We start from the raw sequence: 22,372 nt of genomic DNA, 5'->3' as shown, positions 1-22,372 counted from the left end.
GACTGGCACGTTTACATAATTTCGGTTATCAAATTACATATTATTTATTATTGTGTATGTTAATATTTTAATATCAAATCTAGTTACTGTTTTATATTTCATCACATTTTTATGTGAATCATCTTATCATAAAACATCTACAAAAGTTAAAAAATTCCTTGCTATATCAGAAAATGTTATCTTTTCTTTACTGTATCAAAAAATGTCTGTTTAAGATAAAATCTAATTGACTAAATAGTATTAATCTAATCAAAAAATACGATGAATGGGCCAGTTTTTTCCATTCGAAGAATTTCATTGTAGTTTAAAGTTCAATAAGCAATAAAGATTAAAAAGTAGTGGTCGGTAACATGTTTTAATTTAATAAAAAAATATAATAAAGGCACTACAATATATTCGTTTATAGATATCCAGTAGGTTTACATCTTTATCTATTTTTAAATTTAAAAGATGCTTTGCACACAAATTATTTTATTATTTAACTTTAAGTATTTACAATATGATTACAGTGGAATCTTGACTTATTTTGAGTATTTTGAGATACGAGCAAATATTTTTTAAATTTGACTCCACATACGAATAAAAAAACTTTCTGCATAGCTTAAAAAAACTTTATCATTAATTTAGGTGGCATATACATATTTACCATTTTAATTGTGATTAAATCATTTAAATTTTATTCATTAAAATGGATTAAGTGCATTTCAATTAATTTCAATGGGTAAAATTGTTTTGACATAACAGTAATTTCAGTTACGAGCTCCGTAACGGATCGAATTTAACTTAAAAATGAATTATTAATTCCAACTTAATAATTAATTTTTGATACGAAAAACGTTATAGAACTATTGTTCATTTTAGCTATATGCACAGTGGTACATTGACTAACGAGTTTAATTTGATCCGTTTTATTACTTTAATTAAGTACAAATTATTACAATAGAAAACATTTCATTACATTTTACTATAAAAAATATTTGTTGTCTTCTGGATTTATGATGATTGTATATTGATAAGATTCATCAATCAATTAAAAATATAAATAATAAAAATGTAAGGCAAAGGATATTTTTACTGTAAAAAATAAAATAAGCAAGTCATTATTTAAACAGTCACTGTAATTCAAACCAAAAAAATATTAGAAATCCCATATAGATCAATTATTTTAAAATATCTTATCTCTTTATCAGTGAGTGTTCAAATTTACTTTACTGAATTGCTTATCTGCAATTTTAAAAATACAATGCATCCGATTGATTTAAAAGCTGATTAATGTATTAATGTTACGGCATAAATTACCGGTTCTACAAGTACAAACAAATGTAACTGCGATTAAATTTTCTTACTGGCCATTTCTTGTATGCCGATAAATATATATTTAATTATCGTTATTTCGGTAAATTTTAACATGAACTTTATTTACTTTTTGCTTAATTTTATTTTTAAACTACGATAATATGTATCGATGCTTGCAGCAGATAAGATCGAAGAATCCGTGTAATCCTGTGGAAGACACATATGTTTGAGCCTAGGGATCCGGGGTACAAGCACAAAAATCACAGGTAAACTTTGCTTTAATGCCATTCACTACTATATTCATAACAAATATTAAATATATTAGCGTGTATTTAGTTGACGAATAGAATAAATAATTTTTATGTTGTCCTAAAATAGTTGTATAATTCGAACAATGTTGATGACTATAACACATGACATATCTAACTTTGATGGCCTATTTATCTATTTTTTATTCATTTATTATGGCTAAAACTTAGCGGCACTTTGATAGCACTGACGTGACGCCGGCGGAGGGCAGCACATTTTTTTGGTGGACCTCGAAAGGAAGACGACGGCCGGTGCTGCCACGTCCACCGTTCACACGCATGTATTTCACTAACGAACATATTCACTTTATATACTTTTAATAAAAAATACTACTGCAGTGGCTCAATATGTGTGTAATTGTCACCCGTTACCACCTGTCAGCCAAATAACAATTAGTAAAAATAAAATTACGAAACAAGTTGACAAAACTATTGGCTAATAATGATAGAGAGATTGGTGATTTAAATAAAAATAAAAATATAAAAGTTATTAGTACATAAAAATCGCCAGTTGCCGAAATACCAATGAATTACAAACTGTAGAAAGTTATAAAGCAAAAATGTAATAGAAAATCAAAAAATTGATTGATAAATATAAACAGGCCCCACAGTTGATATTGTGGGACCTGTTTATATTTATATATAGATTTTCATTATGGGCAAAATTTCTCTACTGACAACCCTCAGCCCGTAATTGTATATTCACCATGTAAACAACTTGAAATAATTCAATAACAAACTACTGCAGTGGCTCAATCTGTGTCTAATTACCACCCGTTACCATCCCTAAATTTAGTATGAAAATGAAAAAACTAAATTTAGTATGTACTTGTTAATTTTAACGGCGCCACGTTCAGAAAACAGATTGTTTTGAACATTTCTTCTGCTTTTTATATGCTTTTGGTCCTAACGTCTGCGAAAATGGCCAACAACGTTGTACTACATAAATGCGTTTTAAAATTTAAAACTATATATCGATAATACTAAATAACAAACGACGACACTGATAATCGGTTTATTGCAATTTTTAACCGATGTTTGGGAAATAAATAGGCACACGGCAATAAAAACTAAGTTTTAAATTCTAAAACGTATTTATGTAGCAAATCGTTGTTTGCAACTTTCGCAGATGTTAGGACCAAAAGCAGAACAAATGTTCATAACAATTTACTTTCTGAACGTAGCGCCGATAAAAATGACAAGTACCCAAAATTATATTAAAAAAACTATCATACCAAATATTATTAATTACGCTTCATAGTTTTTGATAATTTAAAAAATAAAAAGGGGAGATAATGACGTTTGCATATTTTTATTGTGGCAGCACTATGCTCGTTCCGTGAGGCAATGCAGGGACCTGTTTCGTTTCGGTCAGCGATGCCGATGCAGATGCAAAATATGATGTTACAAGTAAAGTTCGCTTTATTATCACTATTTTATCATTAATTAGTCATTGTTCACAAAAGTAACTCACATCTGTATCTATTTTTTCCGCCTAATTTGCTAGCATGTTGTATACATATACATATATATACAAAAGTGACAGTTCTATATGAGATGCTTATAAGCAAACGTGTGAAAAATACATTCAAAAATGAGATGTAAACTGCTAATTCATAGTTTAATTTTGCATTATATCGTTACCTGGTGTTTAAAACCAAGAGTTTTATGATTAGTTACAATCAAAGAAAAAGTGGGGTTATGTACAAAATTATTTTTGTCTACTGACAATATATTGTTTATCACTTATCTCCACGCGTGTGTATTTAAACTTGATTCTGATTTATTTCTATAGATGTTTAATTCATAAACAACAAATGATTTTGCTGTTGAGCTATGGCACAAACATGACACATAACTAATTAATAAAAAGTATTATTGCTAATCTAGCAAGTGTAAGACTCTAAGCTGCATTAATATGAGTAGAAGAAAGGACCTTACTTAACCAATAAAAAATATCCGAAATGAGAATATGCGAAGAATAACTGGGTACTATCATTGTGTACACCTCCATCTAAAATCTTTTTTAGATTTTTGTCAATATTTTATATACAATATTAGTTGAATAGTATGATGTTTAAAAAATAAGCTTTAATATTTTAATAGAACAAACCTCGAATTATACGATGAGATGATGACTGAACGTAGTTTCTCAAATATGAACCCTTTGAGCGGTATTGCGGTGCATATACGTTGGTCGATCTTTCACTGTTTTGAATACCCCAGATAGTTATTTATTTACATAAATAACTGAAGAAATATTAAATAAAAAACATTATATTTATATAATATCTTTTAAATTTAATGTAAATGATTTCTTAAAAAATATTGTCTGAATTTGTATTAAAAAATCCACAAACATCGAATAATATATAAAACATATGTAAAATCATTAAAACATACTAATACAAAAGAGTAGTAAATTAAATCAAAGCAATAATTTACTATAAATGCAATATAAAATAATTATGAAAAAATACCTAAAATACCCTTACCGTTTCATCAATAACTCATTGTTTTATTTTCAGAATGCGGTGGAACCCATGCAGGTGGACGCTTTACCCGAAGATAACGAAAACAATGAAACGGAATGCTACATTGTTGACAATCCCACCATAGATCTTGAAAGTTACGCCTCATCCTACAACGGCTTGGCCAAACTTTATAGATTAGTTTACATAGCCGATCACTGCCCGTCGCTACGATCCGAGGCGATAAAAATGGCCATAACTTTCGTCATGACCACTTACAACGTCAATCTATATCAACAACTACACAAGAAGCTAGCTGACATGTCCGTAGGACCAGCGTTACCCGATATAGCGGCTCAATCCACATCTGACGACGTATTAACAATGGACATCATGTGGGTCGAGTCCAGGACTAAACGAGCGGCTTTAAAATTGGAGAAGTTAGACTCAGATCTCAAAAATTACAAAACTAACTCGATCAAAGAGAGCATTCGTAGAGGGCATGACGATTTGGGCGATCACTATTTAGATTGCGGTGACTTATCCAACGCTTTAAAATGCTATTCGCGAGCGCGAGACTATTGCACTAGCGGAAGACATGTGGTAAACATGTGCTTGAACGTGATCAAAGTATCAATCTATTTACAAAACTGGTCTCACGTTATCAGTTACGTTTCAAAAGCTGAAGGTACTCCGGATTTCATAGAAGCGCACGGAAAGGAGTCCAACCAGAATATATTGACGCGTTTAAAATGTGCGGCCGGGTTAGCCGAATTGGCTACTAAGAAGTACAAATCGGCCGCTAAACACTTCTTAGCTGCTAGTTTAGATCATACCGATTTTCCCGAACTATTGAGCCCTAATAACGTAGCACTGTACGGAGGCTTATGCGCTCTAGCTACGTTCGATAGAGTAGAGTTACAAAAACAAGTCATCTTCAGCAGTTCTTTCAAACTGTTCCTCGAACTAGAACCTCAATTGCGAGACATTATCTTCAAATTTTACGAATCTAAATACGCATCGTGTCTGAGACTCTTAGACGAGATTCGCGATAATCTTTTATTGGATATGTATCTAGCTCCTCACCTCTCCGCTTTATACATGATGATCAGGAATCGAGCGCTAATTCAATACTTTAGTCCGTATCTATCGGCCGATATGGAAAAGATGGCGGCGGCTTTTAATCGGACCGTGAACGCTTTGGAAGACGAACTCATGCAACTCATATTAGACGGACAAATACAAGCTCGCATCGATTCTCATAATAAAATATTGTACGCTAAAGACGTCGATCAGAGGAGTACCACGTTCGAGAGAAGTCTCTCTGTTGGAAAGGAGTATCAAAGGCGGACTTCCATGCTGATATTGAGAGCTGCCATGCTTAAGAATCAAATACACGTGAAGGTAGGATGAAATCTCAAATTACATAAATGAATCGTTTAATGCAGCTTATTTGAATTTCAGAACGTAGTTCGCGAATCTGGTCATCAAGGCGGTGAAGCTCCTGGATCTAGCAGTAGCATACCAATGTTAAATTAAGCATATTTAAAATGTAATATCAAAAAGGTGCATTATTATAACGATACAGTTTTGATCGTCACATCTTTGGTGTAATTCCATATTTTTATAATATTTATCACAATTGGTATAATCGATACATTTGATTTTTAAAAATATGATAGATCGTCATTACTCTTTCGGATATCGTAAATTGAGATTTTTGTAGTATTATTGCATTTTATACAATAATAAAATTGTTTAAACTTGAAATGAAGTTGTCATATAAGCTGCGGTAAAATCTATGTTGTGCAACAAAAAGTTACTCATGTTCATGATACTTATACATTGCGACCAGAATGATCATTTTATGTTAGTATAATAATAAAGAAACAAATTACCAAAAATAGAAGTTTTATTTTAATGCTCTTGCGTTAAATAAAGTCCTTTCAATCCATTTCATAATATGGCAGTCATTGATTTTGAGATATTACGTAAACCATTTCAAGCTCTTTCCATGGATAACTTATTAATTCTCTTGAGCAACCAAGTATTTGTGAGCTAATAATTCTAGTATTCAAAAAACAATTTAAAAGTATTATTACATGCTAATAAAGCCCTCTATATATTCTAGTAAATAAATACACAAATATCAGAAAACCTAGAAAATAAAATTATATTTATCAAAGAGGATGATTAGATTATTTTTATTGCTATAAATTGCATTAATACCATTTTAATTGAGAGAAGAGAACGTTTAATCACAATCTGGTAATTTTGGAGTTAGTCCTTATATATTTGTCTCTTGCGATTTCAATTTTGCAATAGCATCCAGTGGAATGTGATTTTTTTGTTCTACCTGTTAGACTGTTAAAAGTTTTGCAGCGTCTCAAAATATTTGCAAAAAAATAGTTTTTAAACGAAAAACATGTAATTGTATTAAGCATAATTTACAAACACTAAATACATATAGAGTAGACCCCCCCCCCCAAATAACACGGTAAATTGTGGACGTGCTATTTGGGTTCCCGTTACTTTATGTGAGAGCGAGTCAAAAGGAGGATATCTCACCACACGCTCCTGATTCGTACGTACGTATTGTAAAAATTATGAGTATTTTCTAGTCCCCCAACTACACGCATACAAGTAGCACGTCCCCAATTTACCGTGTAGTTGGGAAGTCTACTGGGTGCAGCTATATACTAAACATTAAATAAAAACAAAATATTTTTTATTGTTTTTTATATTTTATTATTATGTTAAACCCTTAATCCGCAATGCAGAGTGGCAACACTGGCGGGCGTGCATTGCGATCGTGGGTTAGCGGGTGGGAGATCCAACGGCGCCCGCCATTCCAGACAGACGTGTGACCGGAGCTCAAGCCGACTACTACAAGCGACTACTACTACATATACATTTATATTAAACAGAAAACTCTGTGTGTGTAACAATTATATATTTTATTCTTTTAATATAACTGAAATCCAGAGACCATGGACAGCGAAGAATTTAGTGTTAGAACAGCAGGAAGTTTTCGTCGCCTGTAGCGTGTAACGCGAACCTGGCGTCAACGTATTCTATTACATTATGGGGATCCCGAGACGACCGTCCGTGACGCATCATAAGTGAAAGTGAAGTCCCGCTGAGCCGCGCGCCCGAACTAAGCGGCGTTGTACAACCACACCGCACCCCCGCCACCGCAAGCAACGCGCGGAGTGGGGATACTGTTGCGCGCCCGACCGTGAGTATAAGGCGGCGCTTAAAGGCTCACACAGACACAAGACACCTCTACACCTCGCCTCCTGTCTGAGCAATCATCTCCAGGACACGCGCTCGAGCTTTAATATCGACGACTGTCGAAGGATCCCAGTCAACACGCGTCAAGAACGTACCGGACGATTTCATAAGGGCCACTTTGTACAGTTCGCTGTACAAACGTCCTATCACAGATCGTCAACCGGACTGCCGATAGCTACAAATATAGAAGCGTAACCCCGCGACCGCTTCAACGTAAACAGAAGCAATCCACTTCTCGTTTGTATTGTAACGCGTAATTACACGTGCATTATTTACAATAGAATGTATTCTACACAATGGTTGGTAAAACGAAACAATTATATTGACTGTCTGTACTGGTTTAATGCGAAAGTAGTTGCCGTTTTTTTTAAAGAAAATACTCTTATTTGAATATGGCCAAAGGTTGACGGCACTCTCGTAACACTGACATGACGGCAGCGGAGGGCAGCACATTCTTAGACAGAAGTTGACGGGAGATTAACGGCCGGCGGTGCCTCGTCCGTCGATCATCCTTATATTTTTAAGTAAATAATACTACAGCGGCCCAATCTATGCAATTGTCACCCCTCACCATCCGGGTAGTAGGGGTGGTGTTATATGGGCTAGTACTTACCACTTTAGAGGTGCTGGACGAATCCATCCGGCGCTGGCCCGACGCTGGCTGCCGCGCTCACTACAATTGTCCGGCGCCAGGTACCGTATTGAGTGTGGTGGGGGTAAAACTCACACATGAAGGCCGGTTTCACACGTGCCGGGTGGATTGGCCCGGCACCGGCTGGCGTCGTGCAGTGAGGGTGGTGTTGTATGGGCAGCGTCGGGCCGGCGCCGGATGGATTCGTCCGGCACGTCTGAAATGGTAGGTATTAGCCCATACAACATCATCCCCACTACACGGCGTCAGCCCGATGCAGGGTGAATCCATCCGTCACGTGTGAAACCGGCTGAACTAGGCCGGCAGTCAGCCGTTGACAGTGATTGTGGTATCTTGTAATAAAATTATTAAATATATTCCTCGTGTTTAGGCAATAGCGGTAGAAATAGACCTCGAAATTTTAATTATATTAATCTCTTTTAATTGTCTTAGTAGAATACATACAAAAATAAAATGCTAACGCGAAATGCGTGGAAGGACTTATGTGAAGCCGTTAATCCTAAATGACTGGCATCAGTTGACGAGGTATAGGTCGGGTTGGGAAGAAACCGGCCAGAAACCGGCCAGAGACCGGCCACGTGTGAAAGCTTTGTAAACGGCGCCGGCCCGGTGCCGGGTGAATCCATCCGGCACGTGTGAAACCGGCCTAAATGATTGGCATCAGTTGACGGGGTATAGGTCGGGTGGGGAAGAAACCGGCCAGGGACCGGCCACGTGTGAAGGGTTTGTAAACGGCGCCGGCCCGGTGCCGGATGAATCCATCCGGCACGTGTGAAACTACGCTAAAGGGGTGTGGCGTTTTGCTACTTTTTTTTACCACTATATAACTGCAGCCATTGGTATTTTTTTATGTGGGGTTATTAGATAGTCGAAGACGAAAAGAAACTGGCCAAAACAAATAAAAAGTATCTATTTCAATAACAATGTCAATTAAGTATAAAACCAAAAGGAAAAAAATAATAAAACGATTTAAATTATATGAAATGTTCTTGAAAATTTTAAAGTGCGTTGTAACCAATCCTTGTTTTCAATATACAGAATATAAATACAAAAATGGTGACAGATATGGTTTTTTACATTCAATTAATATAAAAAATCGTTAGCTCTTATTTTCGTTCATTTAGCGCTTTTTTAGCACCTATTGTGGCTAAGTTGCGTTTATGGCAACTAGTGCCTCAGCTGAGGTGGAGTAGGAGAGCGGCCCTCGCAAGAGTCTGCGCCCTCTTGCCGTGTCGACACCTAGAAGAAAACCAGCCCTAAGATGACTCGCGTCCCGATTTTACGCCTCGCGGTAAGCCTGTACCCCCTCCCTTCGCTCCCCAAAGTGATTACATAAACCGTGCTACGAAAACTGAACATCGATTGACAACCTTAAAATGTCACTGGACATCCATGGTTTCATGATTATCATTTCTAAAACGATACAAAGATCGTTTGTGATAAATATTTATGTGAAACGTTACCTAACTGATATGATAAACATTGTACATAATTTTTGGTTAGATATTAGTTTATGTAATGTTTTGGCCATAACATCACCTATTTTTTCTATTTAAATTAAAATAAAAAATGTAAAGATTGATTTAATTTTATAAAAGATTTTTGGTCCTAATACGAATATTTATTTATTTTATTTAAGATTAAATAGTGTCTTTTCCATACAAACAGCAACAAAAGTACATTAAAAAGTACATGCAAATTCATATTATAATACCACACTGTAATTATCTAATTGAAATATTTTTAGGCAAGGTCGTTCTCGGCTCAAGCTCAACCTGCAGCAGCAGCAGCAGCATCGGTGTCCAAAAACTCTGCCATCGCTACAACGGTACTTCAGAACAAGACTCTTGTGGCTGCTTTGGATAACAACTGTCCCGTTGCTCGTATATCCGTCGCTTATAAGTATGTAAAAACATAAGTCTACATGGTCTTAGATAGTACATATATTTATCATTATCTAATAGATTTACCTGAAATTGCTTCTTTTTCATCTTCAATTCAATAGTATATAAAAATGAATAATAAACATGAATTCAATGTTACCAAAATTATCTTTAAATATTGACTTGAATTAGAGCCGGTTCTCGCAACGAGCCGCTTCACGAGGAAGGCTTGACACACCATTTGAGAATCATCGCCGGTAACTCTACATCGAGAGCTTCGACCTTTGCTATCACGCGTAACATACAACAATATGGCGCTAATTTAACCGCGTCGGTCGACCGAGAAATTTCATGTTTCACTCTAGAGGTGTGTATAAAATTTATATTTTCTTCGACGACTGAAATAATTATAGTATAATAATTTTACATTTTACAGGTCACCAAAGATTTCTTAGACAATGCCGTAAATTACTTAACCGATGTCGCCTCAAGGACTCAATTCTGGCCTTGGGAGGTCAAGGATGTTTTGCCCCGTGTTAAATACGAAACCGCCGGACTTACCAAGCAGGTTTGTGCATTAACTTTATAAAACGCAACAAATTAAACAGTCGGTAACTTTGAGATAATGTTATTAATGTACATTCACAGATTTATAACAGCCATTTTAATATATAAAACTTGACTAATTAATGAATTAATTTATTAAATAGAACAAATCTGTATGTTTAAAATATTATTATGTTATTGATAATTCAAAAATAACGCAACAAAAATATTAATAATTATTTCAAATCCAGACGTATGGTTTAATGTCATTTTATATACGATTTCGTCCCTAAAATTTCTAGCAACTGATGATTCAATTTTCAAATTTTCACCAAAACCATTAGCAAATCCCTTACGTATTGTATATAATGAATCAAATATAAACCCCTTGGCTGCGTTCAAAAAAAATTCCATACAAAAACCGTTTTAATGAATTACTCGCGCGCTCAATTCCCATACAATTGGAAACACCAATAATATTTTTAAAAATATTTAATTTTAATATATCTACAAATGTTTCTAAGCATACATCGAGAGATGTCGTTAGTTAATATTTTATTTTTTCGTTTATGCAATTTTCAACACTAACATATTATATATGAAACAACTGATATAAGGTTCAAAATTTGATGCCATCCGCGCCTCGTTCGTGGTTCGTTCGCCATGATGTCTAGAGACATCAAATAGTGAAAAGGTTAACCCTTTGGGATCGGATGCTGCCGCTATGGCAGCGTGGTCGTTTTTCTGTTGCGCTCGGATGCATTTTATATGTGATACTTCAGTGGCATTTTAAACGTTATTTATCGTTTTAAATCATTCAATTTATTTTGTATTTTATTAAAAAAAAATATTCCTAATAATCAATAACAAAAAGTTAATAATTTATGGTAGTAATGGGTGTGTTTATGTTACAATGAATGATGTTTATTTTTTCGATGCTGATTTTATTTCTAGTAATGAATATGAATCATTATTGCTTTTTAATAATTTTCAGTTTGCTTATTTTTATTTTGAATTGAAACACGTATGGGCGTTTCGAGTGTTTTTCTTTCAATCAGGGCTGTGGATTCGGAGTCATGGAATTTTAGGAGAAGAAGGAATTGGAGTCGTAAAGAAATCGACTGACTCCGACTTCTTTTTATAATTTTCTTTAATATGATGAGTGCACCACAAAGCGTTTTTTTCTGCGCTTAAAATAATCAAATCCGATTTAATTGCTTCCATAAACTTATTAGAAGCAATTATTTTTTTTAAATCTAATTAAGTTTAAATCAAGGACGGAACAGATAAAATTTAGATTTAGTATTTTTAAAGATACAATATTAGATTTAGTCACCCTAGCAAAATAAAACCAATGAAACAAGCTTTTTCTCTTGCGAAAATAATTATTAAATTTGTAATTTTAATGTATCGTTTTATTTAATATAAATATTTTATTTAATTTAATTTATATTTTGTATATTTTTTTATTAAATTTATTTTTTGTATTTACTTTTTTTTACTATATCATTATAATGTCAATAAATGTGAATAAATTTAATTGTTAAAGACCAAACAAAATGCAAAACTTTATAGATGTTAAGAAAATAATGTTAATGAAAAAATTGATTTTTGATCACCAAATAATGTTTTGGGTTTTATTTTTTTTCTATTGATAAAAAATATGTTTTTAAACTTGATGGAATTTATACTTTCTACATAGTTCTTAACCGCTTCCCGGTCACAGTATGTTTTTAACTCAAAAATGTCGGCACAGACTCACACTTTCCTATGCAGCGGTATAAAAAAATGCAGCTGTTGTAAAACAATTAAAAATATTCTTTCAAATTTAATTTTTAACAAAAAAATGCTATGCTAATTTTCTCTAGAAATCTACTGATTTTTGAGGTGAGAATTCACAGAATACAAATTTCCGAGTTAACATGGGCATGACTGGGAAGTGGTTAACATATTACAAAAAGAATGACAAAAATAACATAAAAATATATTTTTTTTAAAATGCTCTTTAAATTGCGCAAAATTGCTTTCAACTGATTTGCAGACTATGGAAAAATTTTCCGATCACAAAGGATTAAGCAAACAGGTTCAATAGTTTTATTAAACTTTCTTTTGAGATTTAATCAACCATCTAAAATAAAAACAGACTCTAATATAATTACTAACCAATTAACAACTGACTACTGATGTACTAACAAATTACCTCAGATAGAGGTGTGACAAAATAATTGGACCAGACATTATTTTTCATATTTTTGTAGTTTTTTCACACTTTTATGTAATTAAAATAGATAAAACAATGTTTTTACACGAACAATTTATTTTCTCACATTTTTAATTTAAAAAATAATATCTAGTTACACTACCTTTCTCTTTTATTACTTAGCAATCTTCTATGCAAACTGTCTGTACTCGCTATTACAATTATTTATATTATTTTTTGGTAGTTTAGCCACATGCTTACAATGTTTTTTTTAAATATCTAAACTAGTATTTTGAGTAGCATGTATACGATGGATTTTAGAACTGCCCAAAAATTTTCTATTGGATTTAAATCATGTGAATTACCTGTATATTTTTGGTTGCCAAGTAATTCTTGATTGATTTTGCCATGTGGCAGAGAGCTCTAGCTTACATACATATAGTTATAGTTTTTTATGTTTTTGTCATAAAAATATCTAGCTAAAACGTTTTTATATTGCTCTTGATTCATCGTTCTTCTAACAAAATAAAGGGGACCAACACTTGCTGCTTATAATATACCGTAACATTTCCTTGTACCTCTCCGAAGGTCATCTATGCACATAATCGCATTGTTCAGTCATCATTCGCATAATTGTCTTGTTGGAGTAAAACTTACAAAAACATTTATAGTGTGAACTGAAAACAATAAAATAATCATTTTAAAATCTAATTTAAAGACATATTTTTCCAATCATCAGCAGTCTAATCTCGGTGTTACTTGGACCATTAGAAATGTTTTGTTTTAGTCGTGGCTTTTTCACTGCGGGGCTGCTTTTAACATATACCTCGCTTAATCGACATTGTAAAGTTCTCTAAGATATTTTGATTCTTTCATCGTGCAAAATAGCTCTTACACCTTCATTTGTAACTCGCCTATTTTGCAATGCAATAGAAACAATAAAATTGTGTGCAAATAAACTAAAGATTTTTTTATTAGGAAATAATATAGTGAAATATTTATTATAATTTACGATAAAACATAAAACATTTGTTTTAACAAGGAATTGTGATGTAAATAATCAATTTTTGCACTCTTTGTAGGATCAATCTGACAGTCTTACATTTTTCTCCTGGTCAGTTATTACTAAGACTCAACATCCTTCATTTTTATCCTGTGACTGGTTCACTTGTCTAGCTTTAAGTTTTCGTAAAAATAACCATTCTCCTGTATGTAACCTCATAATATATTTTAGGTGAGGACTCTCGATCTGCTGCACAAAGCCGCCTACCGTCGCGGATTGGGCAACTCCTTGTTCTGCGCTCCCCGTAAAATCGGAGCAATTTCGCCAGAGTCCTTCCAGCACTACGTGGCAACCCATTTCGGTACAAACCGTTGTGCCGTCTCGGCCGTCGGTATTCCCCTCGAACGGGCAATCGCCATAGCTCAAACCTTGGACTTGCAGACCGCCAACGCTGTAGACACTGCTTCGCCCTACAAAGGCGGTGAAAACAGGTAATTAACAATTCCATATAAAATAATACTAGTCTCCGCCGTTTTTAGCAAGATTTTATGCTTCCAGGAAAGAGATGGGCGGAGAGCTTGCTCATGTGGCCATTGCAATCGAGGGAGTAAGTTTAAGCAATACGAAAGACGCCTTAGCACTAGCCGTCCTCTCTAGAGGTATGTGTATTAGATTATATTAATTAAGTCAAAATTAAATGGATGTATATTAATTTATGATGAATATTACATAGCTATGGCGACCGGTCCGCAAGTTAAATGGGGCGCTGATAACTCACCGTTGAGCAAAGCCATCGGTAAAGAATTATCCGGAGCGCCTTTCGCTGCCAACGGATTTAACATTTCATACTCCGACAACGGTTTGTTTGGCGTTATGCTGTCTGTTCAAGGCGATCTAGCTGGAAAGGTATATATTTATATATAATTTATTATAATCCTTGATTTAGTTTTTCTAAGTAAAAGATAATAAAATTCAATGTGTATTTTCAGGCTGTTCAAGTTGCCGGAAAGATGCTGAAATCCGGACTCGGCTCAATCGGAGCCGAAGCTCTGAAGAAGGGACGTGCGCAGCTGCAATTGGAAATCTTGGCAGCCGGCGAATCAGCGGCAATGTCTGAAAATATGGCCATTCAAGGAGTTCTCACTGGAGCTGTTCCGTCACCAACCGAAGTTGCCGATATGATCAATAGGATAACAGATAGTGATATTGCAAATGTAAGTATTAGTAATGCTGTTGTTTCATTAATTATTATTACGGAATCAATGAAATGATAATATAAATTAATAGGCTAGGTGGTCTCGGAAGTAAGCCGCAATATAAAATCGGATACAGTCCACTTTGTTAAAAATTGACGTTGAATTTTTATATGTTATAGGTCGCGAGTAAGATTTCTAAGGGCAAGATGTCGATGGGCGCCGCTGGAGCACTGAACCTAGTTCCATACATAGACGAAATTCAATAGAATACATAGTCTAAAACATCATCAATTTGTATTCTATATGTTGCAGATTATTAATTTATTAATGTGCAATTAAATTCACTTCGGTTTTAATTGGCGTTTTGTAGATAATCCATAATTGTTATGCTGTAATGTAAATTTCATTCAGTACGGAGAATAAATGAATGTGATAAGTTTGTTTTGTGTTTTTTTCCCGAATTGATATTTATGTAATGTAAACTTTTAATTGCATAACTGATTATAATGAACGTAAATAATGCTGAAATATAATAATCTAGATTAAAGTGTTTAAAAGTGAACTGGTAAACAAATTCAATAATGTCAATCGTTTTTTAGTCTAATTATTATTTCCTGTAGATTTTTATTTACCATAAAAAATGCTTGAAAAGACCTTCAATATAAATGACAGCAAACTTCATAAAGGTAAGTCAAAATTAAATTGTAACAATCATTGGCAAGAGTTAAAAAATATGATAATAATTGGCGACAAATGTAGATGCTTAATTTTTTGAACTAATTAATAAGTAATTTCAGTTAATTGTGCCACAACTTACATTATTTTTTGACCTGAATAAAGGACAATGTAATTTTGTTCTTTGATCAAGATAAAAAAAATCAGCTGCAGAAAAATATGATTACCAATTCAAAGAAAAGAGCTTCCATGCGTGGTAACGCTTTTTAAATTTTTAATGGCAGTCTCATATTTTTCCTTATTAAATCCACTGTAGTCTAATTTATTTAATCGCAACAATTAAGCTTCTTACCTATTATTTATCACTTATTAAGGGAATATCTGTGCCCATTCCAGATGCTTGAACCACTACCTGAAAAAAAACACTCAAGAATGCAATGACAAAAAAATGTTTCACTCTATGCTTGTAAATAGTATTTAGTTATTGTTCGCAATTGTAATTCACGCAACGTCAATGATTCTCAACATATTTTTAATCGCACAATATATTGTTTTTATTATGTATTTACATTACATTTATTATATTTGTCCATTGCATGATATTTTTTGAAGCAACCTTCCATATGAAATTTTGATTACGTTTTAAAAAATCTCTTCTTCGTTTTTCTTTACATAATATAGGAATAGTATCTATTCAATAAGCCGCACTTAGTGCACATTGTGACAATTTTTTTGTCCTCCCATGCAAATACTAAAATATTTTTGTTTGTTTATCTATCGATTATAACTTCTCTTGCTTATAAAAGTCCTCTTCTGTTAGACATAATTGTACTAGTTAAATATCATTTTTTTAAATGTAAATTATCAGCAAGCAAGTAGATTTTTGTTTTTATATATTCTTTTCAATAAATTTTTCCGTGAAAAACAATTGAAAGAAGTTGATAGGCTAAATTAATGATTTAACTCATTGTCTCAGAATATCATCGCTACTATTTACATTTACTCAATTGCATTAAAATAACCTACGAGCGTTTCTTTCATGTTCATCATCGTCATCGTCAATAAATAAATGTATGATTTAAATTCATAGACAAAATCTCAATATGTATTATTACTTTCACTATCGGAAGTATTTGCCTTAGGCCCACTGTCCACGGAGGCGTCGCTGCATTTCGTCATTGTACGTTTGTACGCCTGCTTTCTGCGTACATATAAACTAACGAAACATTATTTGACAGTAATATCCTTTCTTGCATAATCTGCAAGATTACTATTATAAAGACACTGGTACTTTTCGACGATCTGAAAAAATTTAGCAGCTGAAATTGCCATTGTTTTCTACACTTTCACGCAGTTCGATATGCTCGGGCGTCTGACATGCTTGAAGACTCTCATCACGAAGCTTGCATGCAGAGACGTGAGCGTGACGTTGCAGCTCCGTCGACAGTGTTTTATTAGTTTATATGTACTCAGCAAGCAAACGTACAATGATGACTACGTGTCTATGCAGCGACGCCTCCGTGGACATTGGGCCTTAGTTTATTGATTATCACTAACAAAAATAATATTTTCATAATAACCCAAATATTTGCCTCACCTATTGGATTACCGTTGGACAGCCGTAAGAAGAGTCGATGATTCCTCTATCCACATGGATTGCACCATTTATCAAATCTTAATAAACTAATGCAGTGTTGAAATGAGTTTTTCCCAAACCTTTTATACTTAATATATTATAGAAGCTTGAACGAACGGCGGAAAGGCTTTGTAGGGGTCCATTTATATTTATATATTTTCATTCAGATTTTGTTATGACTATAAGTTGGCGGCACTCTGGTAACACTGGCGTCTCGTCGGCTCGCACGCCGTTGCGGGCCCGCGCCTCGCTATTTTGTAAGCATCATGTAAACTGTAATACAATTCAATAAAAATACTACTGCAGCGGCTCAATTTGTGTCTAATTGCCACCCGTAACCTTCCGTCACCAAAGCTTTGTTCTGTTTTATTTGGGACATACCAGCCTAAACATTTGTTATTTTCAATATTTTTATATAGTATTTTCTTGTATGAAAATGTTTTTGTTTCTTGGTATTTAAATGCTATTATGTAGTTTTTAAGATTAGTATAAACAGGTGTATTATATGGTATTATTTTTATAGCTTAATTTTGGATGAGGTGCAATTTAGAAAAAAAATAGTATTACTGGTGTTACTCCACACCAAACAGACAAATCTTTAGATTTTAAGATTTTATTTTTGTAGTAAGTGCGCTCTTTCTATTAAACCTCGGTCTCAGGGTCACGATGGCGGCGTGCCCTTTAGAGTGAAGCTCCAAATTATTTTTATTAAATTTAAGCTTGTCATTTATATTATGCGTGACATAAGAATCCACCAGAAAGAAAAAAAACTTGAAAAAATAGTACTTGTTGAAATTTTCAACCGAAAATCATTGTCATGCTCAAGATAAAGACTTTGTAATTCTTCATACATTTAAGATTATAATTATTTATGTATATTTATGAGAACGGTGTTTGATAATATGATAAATTAGTCAAAATAAACCCATTCTCCATTCGTTGAAGCTGCTACCATTAAAAATAAAGAAGGTTCCTTTTCTAGGGCTACTTTACTTTGGAGTTCTAACCCCATGACCTACTATACCACTTTAACATTGACATCCGATTTTATCTATATATGTATATTTAGACATAGTAGAAAAATTAATACATGCTACATTGAGAGTATATAAGAGATTCTGAATTCAATACCTCAGTTCAATAAATTAGTACAATTCAATAAGTGTAGCTTCATATGTGCCGGATGGATTCGTCCTGCACTGGGCCGGCTCTGAATAGTGTGGGCGGTGTTGTATGGGCTAGTACTTATCATTTCAGACGTGCCGTATGAATCCATCTGGCACGTCTGAAATGGTAAGTAGTGTTCAAACCCAAACCTAACCTAAACGACATGTACTTTCAGAACATTTTTGTTTTAAAAGTTGATGTGTCGTCCTACAACTATACGGCACCGAGCGAATTCATCCGGCACGTGTGAAGCTACAGTAATGTAAAATTTGGAGAATTTAAGTAAATTAAAAAAAACAGTACTGATGGATTGGGTGTAAATATAATTAAAGAAACATGGAAAATACTAGAAAGTAAATTACATTATGTAGTAAATAAAGCACTTTCCGAATGAGAAATATCTGACAACATGAAGATTGCTATTATTTTACTTATACTTAAAATAAAAAATAGTAAAAAGGTTGAGGAAATGAGACAAATTTCACATGTTACCTTGTATGGAAATAGTAATCAAACAATTAAAGGGTTTTATTATTTCACAACACATTCTGTGTAAACAACAATTAGGATTCAGAGAAAAACATTCCACTGAGACTGCATTACAAGTAGTGATAAATGGTTAACAGTTAGTCAAGGATACGAACAAAATCAGCGGAGCAGTTTTTTTGGAGCTTTCGAAATAATAGACAGAAATTAGAGTTTATAGGTGTAAGTGAAATATGTAGTTTTAAGATGGTTTGATAATTATTTAAAAAACAGAAAACAAAAAGTTAAAATAAATTATGCTTATTCCAAAGAGAAAATAATATCTCACAGGGCTCCAAATTAGAACCGTTGTTGTTTATAGTATATATTAATGATATAATTAATAATATATAAAAATGTAAAATAATATGTTTGCAGACATTTTAATTCATTGCATATGTGATAATATTCAAGAAATTGTAGATAACTTAAATAACGAATTATTTTATTATAAAAATATATATATTTGGGAGTAACTGTACATAAAAAAAATTAAAGGCACATTGTAATTAGAACTTAAAATTATCTAGGATGAGAAACATGTTAAATATAAATAGAAAAAAAAATAATCTACAATTGTATTATTTTGTCCTACTTTGATTATTATGCAACAATATTATATATGCTTAATAAATAAGATAAAACGAAATTGCAAAAATTACAAAATAGGGCAATTAGAATAGTTTTGAATAAAAATAAATGTATTAGTTGTAGATGTATGACTGAAAGATTGGAACGGTTGGATATTCAAGAAAATGTCGAAGATGAAATAGAGATAATTTAAGGACAGATAGGTATAATATTCCTAGAACAATCTGCAAAAATAAAATTACATTATGAAATAAAAACAGGCGACAAAATGTAATAGAAAAGGTAGGTAAAAATAAAAGCATAGATTGTAACAAATTTTCAATTTGAATCTTATTACGTATTGTATTATTTTAAAATAAATAAAAAATAGATAAGAACGACCTTAAATATGAAATAAAACAAGTTTACATTTATTTAAACATGATTTATTGAATCAGTCTGCGAACTTGGTTGCTGCAAGCGATAGTCATGCATTTAATCGATATAAATTGATAGTCGATACGGTGCTTTTATTGTTGCATACAATTATAAATAGAAATAAAAGTACGTATTTGCAGCAAAATAACAGTTCAAATATATTTAACTCTTATGTACATAGCGTTAACTTATTTAAATCTTTTAGGATCTTAAACCTCCGCTTCCGTCAGCAGCATGTTAGGGATGCCTCTGGTGATTGGGAATTTGCGTCCGCTCTCCGGACACAGCAGCCTGCCCTCGGTCACCTCGACTTCCATCAGAGCGTAATGAGCCTTCTTCAAGAAGTCCTCGTTGTTCTCGTAGTCTTCGGGGACGGTCTTGGGCAAACCAACGGAGAATCCAATACCGTGAGCGGCTTCCCATAACACGTCCCAGTTGATCTTCGGGATCATCCTCGCCATGAATTCGGGGTTGAACTCCACCTGGACTGTTTGAGTGTTGTCCGCGTCTATCACCAGCGGATAGCCTTTGGTCACGCCCTTGACGCATTTGGACGTCAGCATGTTGTGCGTGATGAGCTTCATGACGATGGTCGATCTTTCAGTCTATCGAACACCACGCTGACAGTTGTACAAAACGAACCGGTGCCAATACGCGCTTGTTTTTATACATGTACTATTGGCCGTAAGAGGCGTGACTGCGGCCTTATCGCAACAAGATCGATTTTATCGTTTTAATTTTAAATTTGCCTCTATAAAATGTATTCTTATTTTAATTTTATTTATAATTGACAAATAAAGCATTCTCCTGATTTAAATCTATGTAATTTCTGTTAAAATTAATTTTCTATTACATTATCATTTGCCTGTTTTTATACGGTAATTTTGGTCCTAACAAGCGCGATCATGGCCATTTAGAATAATAATATTTCTATAATTAGCACTGCGTTTCAGCCTATAATACTTATTTATTTTGTACACATGTTAAAAAATACTACAAATGAGTTTAAAAGACTTAACTGACAAAAGACCGAAATATTTTTAATCGAGCGTAGAATGAAACCACGCCATGCCTTTTTGTCATTGTTTATGAACACACACAAACGCATTTCCTATTCAGAACCGATCATGTCAAGCACGCGTGGCTTCTCAAACTTTCGCAACAAAACACAATGTTTTTTTTATTTTTTCGTTACAAATTATAATATTAAAAAATAAATGATGAAAAACATTCAAAGCTAAATTACTTATATGGGGGCTGATTTTGATTTGTTATTGCCAAAACTGGTCGGCACTTAAGTAGCACTGGCGTGACAGTTATTTTCTCTCGACTGGCAATCTTCCATGCATTCGGACGCATCGTCTCGCGTCCATTTTTAACAATCGAAACACCACAAAAAATTCAATAAAACATTACTGCAGCGGCTTAATCTGTGTCTAATTGCCACCCGTCACCATCACCGTTCCTGAACTTATTATAAAAAATTCCAAGTGCCTAGCAATCCTGGCATTTTATTACTTTGTGCATTTGATACACAGCTTTGTGACCAACAAATCACGATACACGCGTAAATTTATTACCAGAACAAAAGTTACATGTATGTCTTTATCCAATATTACGAGTTCTACTGGGCGACGACGATGTAGGAAGGTTTTCGGAGGCAAAAGTCTTCACAAGTAATTTTTTGCTGACTTTTACGGTGTATGCAAATGAACGTTCTTCTGTCGTTCAACATTACTTAACCCTTTCGTGCTCAAATTTTTTTTTTTCATTTTTTTTAATTTTTTCTTGCATTTTTTAGTCATTAATATTTATTAATAAATATAGAAAAAAAATATTAAAAAAAATTTTATTGGAACTCATAAAAAAAATACTGGGATCTATACTTCCCACTGATACTTGGTAGAAAAACTTTTTTTTTAAGAAATTAATTTAAAAACCTAATTTATTTTAACTAAAAGAACAATATTATTATGGTAAAAATAAAAATAAAATCATTTCTTATAAAAAAAATCAAAAAATGGTGAAATATGTACATAGTGGTAAATCGCAACCTCTACACATGCATTTAGTTTGTTTCGCCTTCTTTTTTACTCTACAAAGTCTACACCTTCTGTAAGTTTCACTTTTTAGAGGCATATGTTTACCTACAGATTCTAGGGGTAAATTCTCTAGTACTCGGGCATTATTAGCCAAAAAGCTTGATGGTCTGCTATGGCTTTTCAGCGAACAAAACTTGCCGATCAACTGATTTTCTAGAGATATCCTAAAGGTTAATTAAAAATTCAGATCACATCACCCCTAATGTATATATCACACAGTAAAAAAATGTCTTTATAGCTCAAATCGACTGTCAAAATCCTTATTGTCCTTAAAATTTTAAAGTTTTGTTACAAATTCAACTTATCTAACACATGACACTCGAAATAATACAACCTGTGCTATTTTAATTTCAACTGCCACGTTTTAAGTTCAATCGATGAAGTAGGTAAGTGTTTTATCCTAATACCCA

General features: G+C 33.3%; 3 protein-coding genes across 4 annotated transcripts; 2 read left to right on the top strand and 1 right to left on the bottom strand.

Annotated features, from left to right (window-relative positions):
* Positions 1-2,932: 2,932 nt before the first annotated feature.
* On the top strand, positions 2,933-5,979 carry CSN1b (COP9 signalosome subunit 1b). Of its 2 annotated transcripts, none has more exons than XM_088182079.1 (3): positions 2,933-3,014; positions 4,133-5,479; positions 5,540-5,979. In XM_088182079.1, exons 1-3 carry the CDS (start codon positions 2,952-2,954, stop codon positions 5,612-5,614), a joined length of 1,485 nt encoding a protein of 494 aa, XP_088038205.1. In that variant the 5' UTR covers positions 2,933-2,951; the 3' UTR covers positions 5,615-5,979. The 2 variants fall into 2 exon arrangements, with proteins under 2 accessions (XP_088038205.1, XP_088038206.1); XM_088182080.1 differs by having other exon boundaries at positions 5,524-5,979.
* Positions 5,980-9,190: 3,211 nt separating this feature from the next.
* UQCR-C2 (Ubiquinol-cytochrome c reductase core protein 2) lies at positions 9,191-15,288 on the top strand. The gene is made up of 9 exons (XM_088183393.1): positions 9,191-9,312; positions 9,769-9,923; positions 10,097-10,271; positions 10,341-10,472; positions 13,885-14,144; positions 14,212-14,312; positions 14,387-14,559; positions 14,643-14,867; positions 15,029-15,288. The coding sequence occupies exons 1-9, from the start codon at positions 9,283-9,285 to the stop codon at positions 15,113-15,115; spliced, it is 1,338 nt and encodes a 445-aa protein (XP_088039519.1). The 5' UTR covers positions 9,191-9,282; the 3' UTR covers positions 15,116-15,288.
* A 4,564-nt stretch (positions 15,289-19,852) lies between these two features.
* Trmt112 (tRNA methyltransferase subunit 11-2) lies at positions 19,853-20,537 on the bottom strand. The gene has a single exon (XM_088183216.1). It carries the CDS (start codon positions 20,442-20,444, stop codon positions 20,070-20,072), a length of 375 nt encoding a protein of 124 aa, XP_088039342.1. The 5' UTR covers positions 20,445-20,537; the 3' UTR covers positions 19,853-20,069.
* Positions 20,538-22,372: the final 1,835 nt, after the last annotated feature.

This window comes from Plectrocnemia conspersa, unplaced genomic scaffold (genome assembly GCF_051122295.1).
Source record: "Plectrocnemia conspersa isolate PC_06_02 unplaced genomic scaffold, ASM5112229v1 ptg000003l, whole genome shotgun sequence".
Lineage (NCBI taxonomy): Eukaryota > Metazoa > Arthropoda > Insecta > Trichoptera > Polycentropodidae > Plectrocnemia > Plectrocnemia conspersa.
Note: the sequence above shows the minus strand (reverse complement) of the source record. Positions and strands in the feature narration are given on the sequence as shown.